The sequence below is a fragment of the Anomaloglossus baeobatrachus genome, chromosome 3 (assembly GCF_048569485.1).
Source record: "Anomaloglossus baeobatrachus isolate aAnoBae1 chromosome 3, aAnoBae1.hap1, whole genome shotgun sequence".
Lineage (NCBI taxonomy): Eukaryota > Metazoa > Chordata > Amphibia > Anura > Aromobatidae > Anomaloglossus > Anomaloglossus baeobatrachus.
The window spans coordinates 58354478-58375219 of NC_134355.1; the positions used below are offsets into that span (position 1 = coordinate 58354478).

At 44.5% G+C, this 20742-nt stretch overlaps 1 protein-coding gene across 1 annotated transcript in view; it reads right to left on the minus strand.

Moving 5' to 3' along the window:
• PRKCE (protein kinase C epsilon) overlaps positions 1-20742 on the minus strand; it is a 616040-nt gene that overhangs the window by 217520 nt on the left and 377778 nt on the right. Inside the window, exon 10 of the mRNA XM_075339195.1 lies at positions 14345-14518. Coding sequence (XP_075195310.1) covers positions 14345-14518 — 174 coding nt within the window. The remainder of the gene's footprint in view (positions 1-14344; positions 14519-20742) is intronic.

Below are 20742 nucleotides of genomic sequence, written 5' to 3' on the forward strand. Positions count from 1 at the left end.
GCAATGTGGGGGCATAATACTATATGGAGGACTATGTGGGGGCATTATACTACATGGAAGGCAATGTGGGGGCACTATACTATATGGAGGACTATGGGGGGCTTATTAGACAGTATGGAGGCCTATGTATTGTGCATTATACTATATGGAAGGCTATGTGGACCCCATTATTCTGTATGGAGGGCTATGTGGACCCCAATATTCTGTATGGAGGGCTATGTGGACCCCATTATTCTGTATGGAGGGCTATGTGGACCCCATTATTCTGTATGGAGGGCTATGTGGGGGCCATTATTCTGTATGGAGGGCTATGTGGGGCCCATTATTCTGTATGGAGGGCTATGTAGACCCCATTATTCTGTATCGAGGGCTATGTGGACCCCATTATTCTCTATGGAGGGCTATGTGGACCCCATTATTCTGTATCGAGGGCTATGTGGGGGCCATTATTCTATATGGAGGGCTATGTGGACCCCAATATTCTGTATGGAGGGCTATGTGGACCCCATTATTCTGTATGGAGGGCTATGTGGGGGCCATTATTCTGTATGGAGGGCTATGTGGGGCCCATTATTCTGTATGGAGGGCTATGTAGACCCCATTATTCTGTATGGAGGGCTATGTCGACCCCATTATTCTGTATGGAGGGCTATGTGGACCCCATTATTCTGTATGGAGGTCTATGTGGGGGCCATTATTCTGTATGGAGGACTATGTGGACCCCATTATTCTGTATGGAGGGCTATGTGGACCCCATTATTCTGTATGGAGGGCTATGTGGACCCCATTATTCTGTATGGAGGACTATGTGGGGCCCATTATTCTGTATGGAGGGCTATGTGGACCCCTTTATTCTGTATGGAGGGCTATGTGGGGCCCATTATTCTGTATGGAGGGCTATGTGAGGCCCATTATTCTGTATGGAGGGCTATGTGGGGCCCATTATTCTGTATGGAGGGCTATGTAGACCCCATTATTCTGTATCGAGGGCTATGTGGACCCCATTATTCTCTATGGAGGGCTATGTGGACCCCATTATTCTGTATCGAGGGCTATGTGGGGGCCATTATTCTATATGGAGGGCTATGTGGACCCCAATATTCTGTATGGAGGGCTATGTGGACCCCATTATTCTGTATGGAGGGCTATGTGGGGGCCATTATTCTGTATGGAGGGCTATGTGGGGCCCATTATTCTGTATGGAGGGCTATGTAGACCCCATTATTCTGTATGGAGGGCTATGTCGACCCCATTATTCTGTATGGAGGGCTATGTGGACCCCATTATTCTGTATGGAGGTCTATGTGGGGGCCATTATTCTGTATGGAGGACTATGTGGACCCCATTATTCTGTATGGAGGGCTATGTGGACCCCATTATTCTGTATGGAGGGCTATGTGGACCCCATTATTCTGTATGGAGGACTATGTGGGGCCCATTATTCTGTATGGAGGGCTATGTGGACCCCTTTATTCTGTATGGAGGGCTATGTGGGGCCCATTATTCTGTATGGAGGGCTATGTGAGGCCCATTATTCTGTATGGAGGGCTATGTGGGACCCATAAGACTGCATGGAGGCCTAAGTATGGCACAATATACTATATGGAGGACTATGCGAGGCCCATTATACTGTATAGAGGACTATATGAGGCCCATTATACTGTATAGAGGACTATGCAGGGCCCATTATACAATATAGATGTATATTTGGGGGCCATTATACTATTTGTAAAGGTATGTGGGGGCCGTTATAATGTTTAGAAGTGGGGGCCATTATACAGTGGATACAGTGAAGATGGTTGCGTTGGGGCCGTCATACTGTCTGGAGGGGTGAGGCGACATTATACTGTATGACTGACTGTATGGAGGTCCATTATAATGTATAATGCTGTGTGAAGGTCACAGTTGGGGTATCATACTGTGTTGGGGGTCACCATAATTTGCTGGGGGGCTTACAGTAAAATCATAATACTGTGTATTTGGAGGAATTCACTGTGGTGGTATCATACTGTATTTGAGGGGGATCTATGGGGGCAATGAACGGGTAATGTGTCAGCAGCGATTGGCTGCAAAGTTGTGAGGTATGCTCTTCTGTGACCCTGTCGAATATTTATTTTTTTGGGGGTGGGGTTGGGCACCCAATTCGAACTTCTGCTGTGGGGCCCCATGATTTCTACATACACTACTACATCCAACATTTTAGCATCCGAGATAATAAACATGTTTGGACGCTATTTAAATCTTGTGGTTTATAATTTTTTCTATATCCCTCTAGAGAGAGGGCGCACTATATTTAGATTCATTAATTTCCATTCCTGGAATAGATGTTCCTAAAACGCACAGAAAGAAAAACACTGGCAGGGATATGAATGATAGCCGTGAAATAAGATATTGCTGGATATCGCTGCTTCATTTATAGGTTTAATTATTTGTAATGGGCTGGAAATACGTCTACTTAAACATCTACATCAATGGTAATGCACTGTTTGCTTAGTTCATGGCACCACTATAGGATCACTGGTGTGTGGCATATAACACTATACAATAGACTTTATCTATTTATGACTTTTCAATTCTTTAACTGTTTTGTGTCTACAGCTCCTGCACAAACTGATATATCTCCATGGCAACAGACTATAAACAATCTGTATTCTGAATGTGCAGTTAAACATCCATCTGTATGTTTCCTAAGTCTGGGTAACATTTGTTCGGCAGGTTGGAAAGGAATAGGGACAGTTAAAGGGAACATACCTGAAGGATCAGACTACAGAGAGCTTGTTTGTAGTCTGTTACCATGGAAACATCAAGTAATTGAATATTTGTTTAACTGCTTCACCCACTGGTGGTTTTCTGTTGGTTTTGTCTCCATTGTCTGAGTCATTGTTTGGGATTTGGGGCTGGCAGAAAGCTTATTTTTTGCACCCTGAGCTGATGTTTTAACTCTGGGGTAGATAAAATGTTTTGATCGCCTTTAATTGCAGTGCGGCGGCAACCAAAAATCCATAATTTTGGCATTTTGTTTATTTTCTCATTATGCTGTTTACCAATCAGGTTTAGGGCCACTTTGCACACTACGACATCGTAGGTGCGATGTCGGTGGGGTCAAATTGAAAGTGACGCACATCCGGCGTCGCTCTCGACATCGCAGTGTGTAAATCCTTTATGATACGATTAATAAGCCCAAAAGCGTCGTAATCGTATCATTGGTGTATCGTCGGTCATTTCCATTAATTTGGAAATGACCAATGTTACGATGTTGTCCTCGTTCCTGCGGCAGCACACATCGCTGTGTGTGAAGCCGCAGGAGCGAGGAACATCTCCTACCTGCGTCCTGCGGCTCACGCCGGCAATGAGGAAGGAAGGAGGTGGGCGGGATGTTTACGTCCCGCTCATCTCCGCCCCTCCGCTTCTATTGGCCGCCTGCCGTGTGACGCCGCTGTGACGCCGCACGACCCGCCCCCTTAATAAGGAGGCGGGTCGCCGGCCAGAGCGACGTCGCAGGGCAGGTGAGTGCTTGTGAAGCTGCCGTAGCGATAATGTTCGCTACGGCAGCTATCACCATGATATCGCAGCTGCGACGGGGGCGGGGACTATCGCGCACGGCATCGCAGCATCGGCTTGCGATGTCGTAGTGTGCAAAGTGCCCCTAAGGCTCTGTTCACACTAGAAAAAGGATTTTTCTCAAGAAATTTCTTGAGAGTCTGAAAGATTAGCGCACTTGCGGTCAAAAACCGCACCAATAGCGCACCGAAAATTTACTGCGTTTCTGACGCGTTTTTGGTACTTTTTTTCCGCAGGTTGGTCCCTGTGTCTTTTTACTATTATCTATGGGAAAAACGCAGGTACCTGCAGAAAAGAAGTGACATGCTCATTCTTTTTCATAAGAAGTTCTGCAGAAAGAATTTTCTTGAGAAAAAAACGCAGTGTGCGCACAGCTATTTTTTTTTCCATAGCTTTTGCTGGGGAATATCTGCAGAAAGATTACAACCATTTTCTCAAGAAATTTCTGCATCAAAAACGCAAATAAAAGCAGATAAAAATGCAGTGTGTGAACAAGGACTAATTTAGTTTATATTTTGATAGATTGGACCTTTCTGAAAGCGGCAATACAATTTTATTTATTTTTTATGGGGCAAAAGGGCGTGATTTGAACTTTCTTGGTTTGTTTTTTTAATTTTTCAATACTTTTTTTCACTTTTTAATGTATTTATTAGCCTCTTTAGGTGATTTGAAGCTGCGATTAGCTAATTGCTTCTGCTATATAGTGTAATGCATCAGCTCTATATAGCACAAATCATGATCTCCTATGTTAGAGGCACTTGATGGCTGACTAAATCAGCCATCAAGTGTCAGGAAAGATGCAGGCTCAGTGTGTGAGCCCGAATAAGGAGCAGGGACACATCTGATGTCGTAAATATATGTCATTGGTGAAGGGGTTAAGTAAAGGGTGCTTTACTCGCTGCGACATCGCTAGCGATTATCGCTACGGCAGCGTCACACGTACATACCTTTTCAGCGACATCGCTGTGACCGCCGAACAATCCCTCCTTCAAGGGGGAGGTGCGTTCGGCGTCATAGCGACGTCACTGAGGCGTCACTAAGCGGCCGCCCAATAGCAGAGGAGGGGTGGAGATGAGCGGCCGGAACATGTCGCCCACCTCCTTCCTTCCTCATTACCGGTGGACTCAGGTAAGGAGATGTTCGTCGTTCCTGCAGTGTCACACATAGCGATGTGTGACGCCACAGAAACGACGAACAACCAGCGGCATGCAACAGCAACGATATTATGAAAAGGAGCGTCTTGTCAACGATCAACAATTTTTGAAGTTTTTGCGATTGTTGATCGTCGCTCCTTGGTGTCACACGCTGCGATGTCGCTAACAGCGCCGGATGTGCGTCACTAACAACGTGACCCCGACGATATATCGTTAGCGATGTCGCAGCGTGTAAAGCACCCTTTAGACCTGAGGAGGCTGGCATTGTTACTTGGGAAATTTGTGTTAAAATTTCTGTACAATCCTGATATTAAACTGGGTATTTTATGAGTTCTGCTAGAACTTAGCTCATCAAATTCTAATGTTAATATCAGAGGGCAAACTTACAGGAATTCTGACATGGATTTTTAAAGTAAACACATCAGTCTTATCAGGTCTAAGAGATCTGTCTAATAATGGCTGCCGTCTGTATTGTGAAATCTGGTGACAGATCTGTTTTAAGGTCTCTGCATCCTGTGACCAAATGACAATACTCTTGTAACATCCGGAGTTTAGAAACCCTTACAGATCAAATAATTCTCACGTCTGAACATGTGCTACAATTTAATCCGACCTTTCCAGGGTTTGCCACAATGAATTACAGTAAGTAAAACGTATCATCGCTCAGAGAGGTTTGCATACAATTATAGAAAATCTGAGCTAATAGTCTTAAATTAGAATTAAGTAGGTATGACATTGTCTACCCAATTAAAAATTAAAAAAAAAATAAAAAAAAAAAAAATATATATATATATATATATATATATATATATATATATATATATGTATATATATATATATATATATATATATATTTAATTATTTTTTTTATATATATAAAAAAATACAAACTATTCAACCAATTATTTATTTATTTTATTTTTTATTTTGGAGCATGACGAACAGATTGACACAGGCTGAGAAGAGGACCAATATTGTCAGCATTTATTTTATCCTTATGGATGTTTGCCGGGGAGAGCATTTCTAGGACAGAGCAGAAGAAAGTGCCAAGCACTCTGCTGCCACCATGTGGCATTTTAGGATATAGCAGCAAAATAAGAAAAAGTTTTCTTTTAGGCAAAATAAATAAAGACAAGATTATAAAGAATTGTCTGTTACTTTTGTCTGGATAAAAAAAGTGAAAGATTTCATTAAAATTGTCAAACATATTTCATGTGTATGCCATGTCTCATCTATATGTCCATTTTTACATCCGTAAATCACCCATTTGTAAACATCTACAGTCATATAATTTAGACCAAGCAGAGTTTTCTGTGTTAATAATTTCAATGTATCCATAGTGTGAGGCTAGCCACACTACTTATGGGAAGTATGGACGGAGAAGTAGTCAGGAAAGCCGGGGTCTGGTAATGGGAGGACACATATGAGCACCAGGAGTAAATGAAGGCGTATTCAGATCAATATCCGAGGGTCAGAAGTCCAGGAGAGCACGAAATACATTCAGGGGAGAAGCAGAGATCAGTCAGGTAATGGTCTGAGGTCAAGAAGGTAAGAGGTCACGACAGGAACAGGGGACAGGTAGAGAGATGTCAAATAACAGTCCGGGGTCAGAACACAAAGATCAGAACACTAGCATAGACACAAGCCAACAGCACAACTGCAGAACCAAAAAATTCAACTGGCGAGGTCTTGGAGGAGCATGCTCAGTAAAGAAGCCTGAGCAATAACCACGAAAGTGGGACATATGAGTAATCAGCACCAACATTGAATCTTGCACTCTCAAACAAACTGCTAGTTTAGTAACACAGGAAAGCATAGCATCTCCAATGGCAAGATGCTCTGCACAGAGAAATTGTGACAGGTGGGAAACCTGAGTAATCAGCACAAACATGGAATCTTGTGCTGTCAAACAATCTGCTAGTTTAGTAGCACAGGAAAACACAGCAGAGCATCTCCAATGGCAAGATGCTCTGCACAGAGAAATTGCGACAGGTGGGAAACCTGAGTAATCAGCACAAACATGGAATCTTGTGCTGTCAAACAATCTGCTAGTTTAGTAACACAGTAAAGTGCAGTAGGGCATCTCCAAAGGCAAGATGCTCTGCAGAGAGGAATTGTGACACATAGATTTGAAGAAGTGATACTCATTCAAGATATGAAAGAGATTAGTGAATGTTGCGATATAAGACATTAAAGGGGTTGTCCACTACTCAGACTTCTCCATCTGAGAGCTCCCATTAAAAAAATAAAAAAAAATGCTTCTACTCACCTCCAGTGCTGGCACCATTCCAGTGTTGGCACTTGCTCTCCCGGAGCTCGCCACCTTCACATGAATCGAACTTCAAGAGGAAGCCATTGCTGTGGCTGACACTCACTACCGGTCAATGTTTGTTATATCTGAAGCCGGCACTGATTGGAAGATGTCACAACCTCACACAAGCCCCAAGAGAGTGAGCACCGACACCGCTGGAGGTGAGTATAAACAGTTTTATTTTACTGGGGGCAAACACTCAAATTGAGAAGGGGTTGTCTGAGTAGTGGACAACACCTTTAAGGCTGTGTGAAAAACTCTCATTTAATAACATTGGCCTGTGTGCTGTCCATGAGATATCTTGAGGTAATGCTGACAGTAGGTATAATACACTAGTCTGAACGAGCCCTTAGAATTACTTAAGAGATTATGTAGGACAGGGCCAGATTACCCCACACTTCGGGTAGTTAAATGTAAGATGTCCAATGTATATTATAGTATGTGCATTGTAATAGTTGCGTTTTATAATGACTGCCTGAGTGATGCTGATCTGTAGCCGAAGCAGTGCTGCAGTCGGCTCCATCTAGTGGCCAAAAGATTAAAGTGTTTTTATTAATACTATGTTTTTCTTGAATATGTGTCTTATATATAAGGTATAATTTGTAATTATGGCATATAAGGTATAATTATTATATAATATATACCATATGTATATAATATATACATACATACATACATATGTACCTTATATAAGGTTAAAGGGAACCTGTCACCAGATTTTTCAGTATTCAACCCAAAGTATCCCCTTCTGCAGCTCCTGCGCTGCATTCTATGAAGGTACACCTTGTTCCCTGACTCCCCTAGCAGACCCCAGAAATTCCTTTGTAAAAAATTCCTTTCTCATGTGCCTGCGCAGAGAGCTCACCAGCTCACGCATGCACACCTATGTTTTCAGCTCTGCCCGCAATGGAGTAGAGCGAAGTGCGCCTGCGTGAGCCAGGAATAACTGCGCAGGCATGAAATTTAACCCAGCTACGTGGATGATGACGGAGGCGTCATCCACGTCAATCATCAAAGGAGGACGGCAAAAGGAGGAACAGGAGCCGAAAAAGAGGACGCCCATCCAACCAGAACGGTTCATTTACATACGTGGTGGCAGATTTTATAAGGGTATTTCTGGGGTCTGCAAGGGAGGTCAGGGAACAAGGTGCACCTTCATAGAAAGCAGCCCAGGAGCTGCAGAAGGTGATACTTTTGGTTCAATTCTGAAAAAACTGTTTACAGGTTCCCTTTAATATACCTTATATAATGCTAATATATACCTTATAATATAAGACCTTATTATAATATATACCTTATATAATGGTTAATATATACCCTAATATTATATATACTGTATATCTAATATATAAAGCTGAGTGTATGTGTGTATGTATGTGTGTGTGTGTGTGTGTATGTGCAGTATGTCTGTGTGTGTGTGTGTGTGCGTGTGTATGTCCGCTAAAGGAATCCGCACCGTCGCATTTACAATCAATTTTGCACAGACGCCTCATGTGACTCAGCGAACGTCATAGACTATGTTTTGATGGGAAAATTTAACCTCACGCTTTACAGTTACTCTCCAAAAAATCTGCCTATATTAAACTGAATAAAGGTGGGAGCTATAGGCTATTAATAGCAGCTGTGAGTGGTTGTTATAGGAAAAAAATAAACTGTTAGTATAAGAAGCTTCTGTGTGAGGTAATAAGATGTCAGTGGGGAGACGGATAGAGAGCGACAGAAAAAGACAGATACAGACAGAGAGAGACAGAGAGAGGGAGACAGGGAAAGAGAGGACAGACAGGGAAACAGACACAGAGAGAGAGAGACACAGACAGTCAAAGAGACAGAGGAAGACAGACACAGACAGGGAAAGAGACATGCAGACAGGAAAAGTAAAAGAGAGATAGACAGGGAAAGAGAAAGAGACAAGGAAAGAGACAACGAAAGAGACAGGGAAAGAGACAGAGACAAGGAAAAAGACAGGGAAAGAGACAGACAAGGAAAGAGACAGGGAAAGAGACAGGGAAAGAGACAGAGACAAGGAAAAAGATAAGCAAAGAAACAGACAAAGAAAGACACAGGGAAAGAGACAGAGATTTATTTAATTTTGTATATTTTTTGGCTACAAATTATTTTTGCATTTATTTTTTGCAAAAACTATTGCTCCGTTAGTCTTCTGTAGCCTTCATGATTGCTCTGTCTATTGCTGGCTACACAATGAGCTAACAGTGAGTTTGACCTGACAGGAGAGACTGAATATGGATATTGAGTAGTTACTTTTGAGTCAGTGAAACCCGCAGCTATTTTAACCCCGAGCTATAAGATTCTCGAGCCGTCTGTTTCGAAGTGTCCGCTCTCGTCTTATCTTTGCACCATATTCCTATTGTTTCCTGTATGGAGAGCAAAAAATAGCCGGACTGCTGGAACGACATAACTAAAAAGCAGCAAACAAAAATGCTTTGTAGCCAGTTTCTGAAGATTTCTTAGATCCTGTTTATGTAAATCCTGAGATGATGGTATTTCCCGCACTTCATAAAGAAAATCGGACTTCATTTTTCACTGACTTTGCTCATATGTTTGGCTTACTGAGCTGAAAGACACACAGAGGGGAAAATAAGTATTTAATCCTCTGCCGATTTTGCAAGTTTTCCCACCTACAAAGAATGGAGAGGTTCACAGTTTGTAGGTAACTTTAACTGTGACAGACAGATAAAAAAATCCAAAAAAAACACACCGTATGATTTTTAAATGATTTATTTGAATTTTATTACATGAAATAAGTATTTGATACAATAGAACTTAATATTTGGTAGAAACCTTTGTTTGCAATTACAGAAGTCAGACGTTTCCTGTAGTTGTTGACCAGATTTGCACACGTGGCAGCAGGGATTTTGGCGACTCCTCCATGCAGATCTTCTCCAGATCTTTCAGGTTTCAGGGCTGTCACTGGGCAACATTAAGTTTCAACTCCTTGCAAAGATTTTCTATTGGGTTCAGGTCTGGAGACTGGCTAGGTCACTCCAGGACCTTGAAATGCTTTTTACGGAGCCACTCCTTAGTTGCCGTGGCTGTGTGTTTAGGGTCATTGTCATGCTGGAATACCCAGCCACGACCCATCTTCAGTGCTCTTACTGAGGTAAGGAGGTTTTTGGCCATTATTTCGAGATACAAGACCCCATCCATCATCCCATCAATAAAGTGCAGTCGTCCTGTCCCCTTTACAGAAAATCACTCCCAAAGTATGATGTTTACACCCCAATGCTTCAAGGTTGGGATGGTCTTCTTGGGGTTGTACTCATCCTTTTTCTTACTCCAAACATGGAGAGTGGAGTTGATACTAAAAAGTTCTATTTTGGTCTCATCTGACCACATGACTTTCTCCCATGCCTCCTCTGGATCATCCAAATGGTCATTGGCAAACTCTAAATGAGCCTGGACATGTGCTGGGCATGAGCAGGGGGACCTTGCATGCCCTGTAGGATTTTAATCCATGACAGCGTAGTGTATTACTAATGGTAATGTTTGACACTGTGCTCCCAGCTCTCTTCAAGTCATTGACCAGGTCCTCCCTCCTGTAGTTCTGGATTGATTTTTGACCTTTCTCAAAATCATTTTTACCCAACAAGACGAGATCTTGCGTGGACCCTCAGACCGAGTAAGATTGACAGTCATCTAGTGTTTCTTCCATTTTTTAATAATTGCGCCAACAGTTGTTGTCTTGTCAGCAAGCTGCTTGCCTATTATCCTGTAGCTACAATTTTGTCTCTGGTGTCCTTAAAAGATTTTTGATCTTGGCCATGGTGGCGAGGTTGGAGTGTGATTGATTGTGTGGACAGGTGTCTTTTATACAGGTAACGTGTCCAAACAAGTGCAGTTAATACAGGTAATGACTGCAGAGTAGGAGCTTCTTAAAGAAAAATTAACATGACTGTGAGAACCAGAAATTTATGCTGGTTGGTCGGTGATCAAATACAATAAAAATTACAGACCTCTACATGCTTTGTAGATGGGAAAACTTGCAAAATTGGTAGTGTATCAAATACTTATTTTCCTCACTGTAGACGGATGGATGGATGGATGGATGGATGGAAAGATAGATAGATAGATGGATGGATGGATGGATGGATAGATAGATGGATAGATATAAGGATAGAAGGATGGATGGGATAGATGGATGGATGGGATAGATGGATGGATGGATGGATGGATAGATGGATGGATGGATAGATAGATAGTAAGAACAATTGCATAGAATGAAATTTAGAGAGATAGATGGATAGATATATAAATAAATAGATGAATCTGAGATGGATGGATATATAATTATATAGATGTATAAATGGATGGAAAGAAAGCAAAAAATGAAGCCGCACATGCTCGCAAGAAGTTTATTTGGTTCCAGCCCAGTGATTGTAATCCAACAACCAATGAAATATAAAAAAAGTTAAAAAAAAAAGTGTGCTACACTCAATACAAGATTCCATATACAAAATAAAATGTATTATCGGCACATGTGAACAGGTGGGAAGGTTTCATCTCAACTGAGTCTTCTTTGAGCAAAATAAGAGTGCAAAAGGCCATTTTATATTAATACATCCTATTAGCATAGCTGTGCAATTAAAGGAAAGCTGTAACCAGATGTGTCCCCTATAACCACCAGTGAGCTCTTATATACAACATTTTAGAATACTGTATATAAGAGCCCAGGCCGCTGTATATAATGTAAAAAAAACCTTATTATTCTCACCTAGGGGGCGGTTCGGCCCTATGGGTGTCGCTGTTCTCCTGTCCAACCTCCTTCTACCCAGCACAGTGTGGCTGACACGTCCTACGTCATCCACACAGTCCGGCATTGTGGTCCTACACAGCCGCACTGTAATCTGCCCTACTGAGGACAGATCAAAGTATTGTAGGGCGCAGGCGCGAGGAAAGGTCACAGACCGCCCACGCATGTGCACTACAATACTTTGATCTGGCTTAAGCAGGGCAGATTACAGTGCGGCTGTGCAGGACCATAATGCCAGACTGTGTGGATGACACTTCCACATCTCAGTATAACATCGCCATAGGAACTTAAATAGTATTAATTCAGTCCTGTTTCGGAAAGCACCAAAGGAACATGTACAATGCATGAAACACATGCGCTATATCCTATAAAGATCTAGTAAACATTTGTTATTTAATGATGATGTGGGTATTGCCTTTGTCATATACTTTATTACCTTATTTTGCTTTCTTTCAAGTACTATTATGCAGAGCTGTTTCAATGCCCAGTTCATGCTCCTTTAGAAGCTGCTTTCAACTGCAGCTCATCAAGATCCAAACACTATACTCAAACCTATATTCAAACGTCTGTGAAGGGGACTTTTTTTGTCTTAATACAAAAATGAAGAACTGTTTGGGGGACAAAAGTGCACATACATAGAGCAGAATCGCCTGGTACAGATTGTGAAAAGGTGGGAGTATGTGCTCTCCTGGTACTATTGTGTTAAGGCACAATCTGTAGATACGTGTAACTGCTGCTGTGTGTGGCCTCATGATTAGAGAGTAAAAATGTCTTCTAAATAAATACTATTAGAGGAGTAATGATATCACATTGAAAGGGCAGTTTTGCTGTAAAAGAGAAGCCTTTTGTGTTCCAAAATGGCTCTTTTTTGTTCCAACGCGTTTTGGTGCCAAACCCTTTCTCAAGTTAACGAAACAAAATATTTTATTTTTTACAATGAGAAAGGTGCCGGTTCAGCGCCAAAATGCTTTTAGAGAATAAAGAACCACTTTGGAACGCAAAAAGCTTCTCTTATCGCAATGCAGCCTGTTCAACGTGATATCATTCTCATCTACTATTAATGCCAAATTGGGCTCAGATAGGGAAAATCCTGTACACAGACTGTTTGAATATAATGTAACATTCTTTGTTGAGCAGCAATTGAAAGGAGCTTGTAAAGGCAGCATGGTGTTGGGGAAGGAAGCTAAATAAGGTAGTGAATTATGTTACAAAACTCCACCACTTTGTAATGCCTAGAGGATAATTCAATCATAATAAAAAAAGGGTTACTCTTCTTTAGGGTTAAAAGGGTTGTCCAGGACAATTTTATCATCTAACCATGGGCTTAAGAACGGCAGGAGTGTACTGTGACCCCTCTGTGCCAGCAGAGATTTGTGCCAGGCGGGACAGGCAGGTAGTTGCCTATTAGTTCTTAGGCCCCAAAAAATATAATAGTCCTGGATAACCCCTATAAACCTGGTAGCAGTATGGGCACCCAATAAACAAGGATGCTAATTCTCTGAAAGCCTGCAGACTACGAGGTGTCTCTAATTTCGGTTTATGGGGCTGTATAGTTGCCTCTTATGATGGTGGCTCATGTACTCCTAAAGTGACCCGTCAGGACTGAAATGCATTGGCTAACAGACAGCACTGCACAATCGCCTTGAATCGAAGGGAGGGTCAAATCTTCTCAACTACAAGTCAAAAATATTTTCCAGATTTGTATATTCCTTAACCAAGAAGCAGCAAAAACACTAGTGCATGCCCTCATCATCTCCTGCCTGGACTATTGCAACCCTGTGCTATGTGGCCTCCATTCAAACACTCTTGCACCCCTACAATCTATTCTATACTATGCTGCCCGACTAATCCACCTGTCTATTCCCTATTACCTTCACTGGCTTCCCATTGCCCAACAACTCCAGTTCAAAACGTTACCCATGACATACAAGGCCATCCACAACCTGTCTCCTCCTTACATCTGTGACCTTTTCTCCTAGTACTTACCTGTACGTAACCTCCGATCCTCACAAGATCTCCTTTTCCCTCTCCCACCAACTCTTCTCTTCCCACAATCACATACAAGACTTCTCCCGTGCCTCCCCCATACTCTGGAATGCTCTGCCACAACATATCAGACTCTCGTCTACCTTGGCAAGCTTCAAAAGTAACCTGAAGACCCACCTCTTCCAACAACCTGCAGTAACCCTCAGTCTACTTCAGCGGCACACAACCATCTCTACCCTCACCTACTGTATCCTCACCCATCCCCTGTAGACTGTGAGCCCTCGCGGGCAGGGACCTCTCTCCTCCTGTAGACTGTGAGCCCTCGCGGGCAGGGACCTCTCTCCTCCTGTAGACTGTGAGCCCTCGCGGGCAGGGACCTCTCTCCTCCTGTAGACTGTGAGCCCTCGCGGGCAGGGTCCTCTCCTCCTGTACCAGTCTGTGCCTTGTATTGTTTATGATTATTGTACTTGTCCCTATTATGTGTACCCCTTTCTCACATGTAAAGCGCCATGAAATAAATGGTATGGTACTATAATAATAAAAAATAATCTGTAGTTACATTACCTTAGTCTGAAAGCAGCAGTAGAGTTGTGTCAGATACGGATGTTTTCTTGCCAGAGCCAAAATCCTCTTCTCTGTCATAGTGCAATCGACATCGTCATCTTGTAAAATGACGTCCTTCTTCAGGACCTTCACAGCATATACTTCATCTTTACCTTTCAGCTCAGCTAGCATGACCTGGAAATAGGAGGCACAAGAGGAAACATTGTAATGTCCAAATCCGGGATGGAAAAGAATGAAAAAATCCAGGGACCAGGAATAAATCAGGATTTTTAGCTTGTTATTAATCCATCAGGGCATATAATAATATAATCCCATGTTTACAAGATACTATTGGCTACAATATCAATAAAGGTGGATCTAAAAGAAGCAACCATGGCTAACACTGATTGTTATAAGGTGTATATGGCGGCCCTATAGCTTGTATAATGACATTAAGGTAGCAATTTGCCATTACTGCTTGTATTGATGGCACCAGTAGATTCCCCATGAATTACCGGCCGTGAAACAGGACCCGTAACCGAAACGTTGCCCGACTTTCATTTCCACCGACTGCTGTCATTTGATGTGTCATGGTATTGTCTTTCTTTTATTTAACCCTCTACCATTGAGCACCCACTCTTATATGCCATTGAGTGCCCACCATACATATTTTATATATACATGACCTAACATGGATATTTAGGGCATAGCCAGAGGATATCTTAGGCTGCTTTCACACTACGTTTTTTTAACATGCGTCATGAACGTTTTTTTTAACGCAAAAACGGATCCAGTGCAAATGCGTTTTCATTTCAATGCATTTGCAGTGGACTCGCGTTAACATGCGTTCACATGCGTTTGCGTGCGTTATAGTGAGGATCCAGCGACTTGCAGTTTTTTAACATCTTTCAAAAACGCTACTTGTAGCGTTTTTGAGCTGCGTCCAAATACTGCATGTCACCGGATCCTGACTAAACAGCACGCAAACGTATGTGAACGCTGGCATGCTGATAGACAGGATCCTGCTTGCTCTACTGAGCATGCCCAGAAACCAGCCTCCATGATCAGTGTCTCTCTCCCCCTCCCTCTCTCACCTCCCATCTCTCTCCCCTGTCTCTCCCCCACCTGAGAGCTGCGGACACTCGTAACCAAGGTAAATATCGGGTAACCACTTCTCTTAGTTACCCGATGTTTACGTTGGTTACGTGTGCAGACGCTCGTAACCAAGATAAATATCGGGCATCCAAGCAAGTTACCCGATGTTTACCTTAGTTACGAGCCTCCGCAGCTGTCAGATGCCGGCTCCCAGTCTGTCCCATTCAGTTCCCCTCACTCCCGATCACATGACTCCAATGCCCGCCCCTAAACATCCAGTGACAGGATCCTGCAAAATAACATGCGTTTGCATGCATTTTTTTGCTGTAAAAGCAGGATCCGCTTTTACAGCAAAAAAACGTTCATGACGCATGTTAAAAAAACGTAGTGTGAAAGCAGCCTTACAATGATTGCTAGCAGTGGGTCTCACCTCTGAAAATTGCACCTACAGTTAGGTCCAGAAATATTTGGACAGTGACACAAGTTTTGTTATTTTAGCTGTTTACAAAAACATGTTCAGAAATACAATTATATATATAATATGGGCTGAAAGTGCACACTCCCAGCTGCAATATGAGAGTTTTCACATCCAAATTGGAGAAAGGGTTTAGGAATCATAGCTCTGTAATGCATAGCCTCCTCTTTTTAAAGGGACCAAAAGTAATTGGACAAGGGACTCTAAGGGCTGCAATTAACTCTGAAGGCGTCTCCCTCGTTAACCTGTAATCAATGAAGTAGTTAAAAGGTCTGGGGTTGATTACAGGTGTGTGGTTTTGCATTTGGAAGCTGTTGCTGTGACCAGACAACATGCGGTCTAAGGAACTCTCAATTGAGGTGAAGCAGAACATCCTGAGGCTGAAAAAAAAGAAAAAATCCATCAGAGAGATAGCAGACATGCTTGGAGTAGCAAAAACAACAGTCGGGTACATTCTGAGAAAAAAGGAATTGACTGGTGAGCTTGGGAACTCAAAAAGGCCTGGGCGTCCACGGATGACAACAGTGGTGGATGATCGCCGCATACGTTCTTTGGTGAATAAGAACCCGTTCACAACATCAACTGAAGTCCAGAACACTCTCAGTTAAGTAGGTGTATCTGTCTCTAAGTCAACAGTAAAGAGAAGACTCCATGAAAGTAAATACAAAGGGTTCACATCTAGATGCAAACCATTCATAAATTCCAAAAATAGACAGGCCAGAGTTAAATTTGCTGAAAAACACCTCATGAAGCCAGCTCAGTTCTGGAAAAGTATTCTATGGACAGATGAGACAAAGATCAACCTGTACCAGAATGATGGGAAGAAAAAAATTTGGAGAAGAAAGGGAACGGCACATGATCCAAGGCACACCACATCCTCTGTAAAACATGGTGGAGGCAACGTGATGGCATGGGCATGCATGGCTTTCAATGGCACTGGGTCATTGTGTTTATTGATGACATAACAGCAGACAAGAGTAGCCGGATGAATTCTGAAGTGTACCGGGATATACTTTCAGCCCAGATTCAGCCAAATGCCGCAAAGTTGATCGGACAGCGCTTCATAGTACAGATGGACAATGACCCCAAGCATACAGCCAAAGCTACCCAGGAGTTCATGAGTGCAAAAAAGTGGAACATTCTGCAATGGCCAAGTCAATCACCAGATCTTAACCCAATTGAGCATGCATTTCACTTGCTCAAATCCAGACTTAAGACGGAAAGACCCAAAAACAAGCAAGACCTGAAGGCTGCGGCTGTAAAGGCCTGGCAAAGCATTAAGAAGGAGGAAATTCAGCGTTTGGTGATGTCCATGGGTTCCAGACTTAAGGCAGTGATTGCCTCCAAAGGATTCGCAACAAAATATTGAAAATAAAAATATTTTGTTTTGGTTTGGTTTATTTGTCCAATTACTTTTGACCTCCTAAAATGTGGAGTGTTTGTAAAGAAATGTGTACAATTCCTACAATTTCTATCAGATATTTTTGTTCAAACCTTCAAATTAAACGTTACAATCTGCACTTGAATTCTGTTGTAGAGGTTTCATTTCAAATCCAATGTGGTGGCATGCAGAGCCCAACTCACGAAAATTGTGTCACTGTCCAAATATTTCTGGACCTAACTGTATGTCTAAAACGACCAAAGACCCCAACATCCGGGTCGAGGATGAATGGAGAGTTGGCTGCAAGTGTGAAACATTCACATCTAGGGAATTATGGAAATAGCCAAGTTCTCATACTCAGGAGTATTCTGTAAATTCCATACACTTGCGACCTCTGTTCACCCATTCAAAGTGGCCTGCTGCCAATCATGGCATCCCAAGCAAACACAATGGGGCTCGTGAGCAGGAATCCTGGTGCTGAATGGTCCTGCCCAGTTCCTGGTGTTCACCCACTTTTACTGATGTATAAATATGGTAGAAGTCTGGAGGATTTGTGTGGAATGGGCTCACACACTAAGGCTATGTGCGCACGCTGCGTTTTTTTGACGCTGCGTTTTTGTGCGTTTTTGGCCGCTAAAAACGCACAAAAACGCACCTGCGTCGAAAAAACGCATCAAAAAACGCATGCGTTTTTACCGCTATTTGGTGCGTTTTTGGCTGCGTTTTGCTGCGTTTTTGATCTCTGCGTTTTGCTGCGTTTTTCCAATGCATTGTGTAACGGGGTGCCAGGGGCGCCTCTGGGCTTGTAGTCATGGCACTTGAGGACTGGCTTACCCCTGGCTCCGCCGTCACTATAATGTCGGGAGATGACTTGGTGGGGCAGAGTGTGGTGGTGCAGTGATCATCCGGCGCACAAACACGCTGTAGGCAGGGTTCAATGCAAATAAACGACATGTTTTATTTTCATACCCCTTCTTCTTCAAAAACACAATGCAGTAAGCCGGGTACACTTTCTGGAGCTGGAGGACCACCTGACCTGACGTGCCCTCCTGTGGGGATATGACCGGTTATTCCACTTCGCCGGGCTCCCACTGTTAGCTACCCACAGACCGGACCCACACCGGCTGCTTCACTCGCTGAGGTTCCGTCTCCTCCTATCTTCTCCGGCGTCCCCGATTAATTCAGCTCCCACACTCTGCCCCTTGTTGTTCAGTCACTCCTCTCGGACCCAACTCCCACTTTCTACCACACACACACTTTTTTATCTTCTCCTAGTTTCTGCCGGCTCCTCCTCATTCCCTGTGGCGACAGCTGTCCCACCCGGCCACTAGGGGGTGCCCTAACACAAAACAACATCAGTAAAACACTTTTATTAAAACATCATAAACATTTCCGGATGACTATGCTTTCCTTTGTAGGGGTCTACCCACCCACTACACACCTCCCCTCTTAAAACCCGAGCCTCCCGGCAAGGCTCCAACACAAAAACACACATATTTAACACTAGGCACAACATGACGAGTTATCTACGTACCAGTCCACAACAGGCGGCCCAGAAGAAAGGGGCACCAGTCCAACGCCCGGTCTTGGCAGTGCCCGGAGGCTTAACAGCGCTCCCGGTCTTTGGTGGTGCCCGGAGGCTTAGCAGCGCTCCCGGTCTTTGGTGGTGCCCGGAGGCTTAGCAGCGCTCCCGGTCTTAGTTGTGAACAACAGGAACACAAAACTGAAACAAAACTGCTCCTTCTTCGCCTTACGGAGGAGCCCCTGGCTCAGTCCAGCAGCGGACTCCCTCCGGGCTTAACAACTGGAACATGCGAAACACAACTTCTGCCGGTCTTCGTACAAGCCGACCAGGACGCTTACTCCGGAGGCCAGGACCGCTTCCATTCGGCTATCTGAGCCTGGATGTAGTTGCCCAGGGTCTGCCCAGGTTGTCGGCGTACCCTCCGAAAAGACACAGGAGCGTAGGGGGCCTCTGATGGCGTGGCCTCTTCAGTCCCCGCCGGGGGTGATGGAGATGCTACCCGGGGTGGTTGAGGCACTGGTTGAGGCACATCTAGAACAATCACCGGGTGGTTGGTAACGCTCTGATTGACCGCCAGCACCGCCAGAGTGCTCTTTTCCGGGTCAGCGGTCAGGCTGGGCATCACCTCCGGTGCTACCGCCAAGGTACGTCTGGGACGGGACGCATCGGTCGTCACCGGTTTTGACTGGTTCCGTCGCCAATTTTGGTGCTCTTCCCATTCTAGCTCCTGCTGCCATTGGGCCGCTTCACGTGGGGTCGGCATCCTGGTCACGCCGACCGCGAAAAGGCCGCGGCTTCCCGCCTCGGGTAGAAACTGTACTTTTTCACCCGGATAGAGGGTGTGGAGGCGCTGTGGTAACCCTTCCACATCCAGGTGTACCCGGTTATAGAAATAGTCATCTCCGGTTGCCTCTTCCCGGATAAAACCATAGCCTTCCTGCTGGTTAAACTTCACCACTATACCGGTGGTGAATTGTAGCGCCAGCTCTTCGCCGCCGGGACCGGCCATCATCTCCCGGGCGATGGTTTCCGCGAGCAGCCGCTCCTGGACGGGGTCTGGTACCGGGGACGGAGCCCTTGGGTAAGGTATGGGAGACGGGTGTACGGGGTCCCAGAAAAAGCCCCGGTGGTCTTGTTCCAGCTTCCGGGCAAGTACTTCTGCCGGCTCTTGTCCGGGGACGGATGGCGCGGCTGCCGCGGCGACGGGCGGAGGTGTCTCGAGGTCGGCATAGGGGATCCCCAGGGGCCGATTCCCCACCGGCAACTGTGTAGCATAAGTCGCCCGGACTTCTGTGGTAGTGCCTCCGGTCGCAGCGTCCCATGTGGTCAGCCAGGTCACTTTAGCCGGCCGTTCTGATCCTCCTGGCGCGGCCGGGATGTCGAGAGGGGACACTCCGGTAGCTGCAACGTGTTTGGGACGCCCTCGGCCCAGGCTAGTGAGTGCCAGGGCGGTCACCATTTCCTGCTGCTGTTCGGAGGTATCCATTTCAAGAACTCGCGACGTCTCTAGTAATGGCGGCGGAGTCGATGCTGAGACTGGAGGAAGTGGAGGCGGGCCTATGTTTCCCGCTCTTGGACATACTCCACCCCCAGCCTCACACATCATCTTGACTCCTCCGCGACGGTTCTTCTTTTTCTTCAAAACACCGCCCACTTCATATGTCTTTCTTCGTGCCCTGGGACCGGCACCTCCCCTCTTTGGGCGGAGTACTCCGAACTTCGTTTTCGGCACCGGCCAGCGCCAGGCTCTTCTTTTGGCGCCAATTTTTCGCGCGCTTTCTGTTTCTTCACAGACGACGGCCATCTTGCCGCCATCTTGTGCCCGGTCCAACGCTACAGGCACCGTATCTTCTTCTTCCCACCATGGGATCGGAAATCTTCTATCATAGTTCGGATCCTGTGCCCTAGGCACCACTTGATCTCCGACTTCTTGGGTCCCTGGC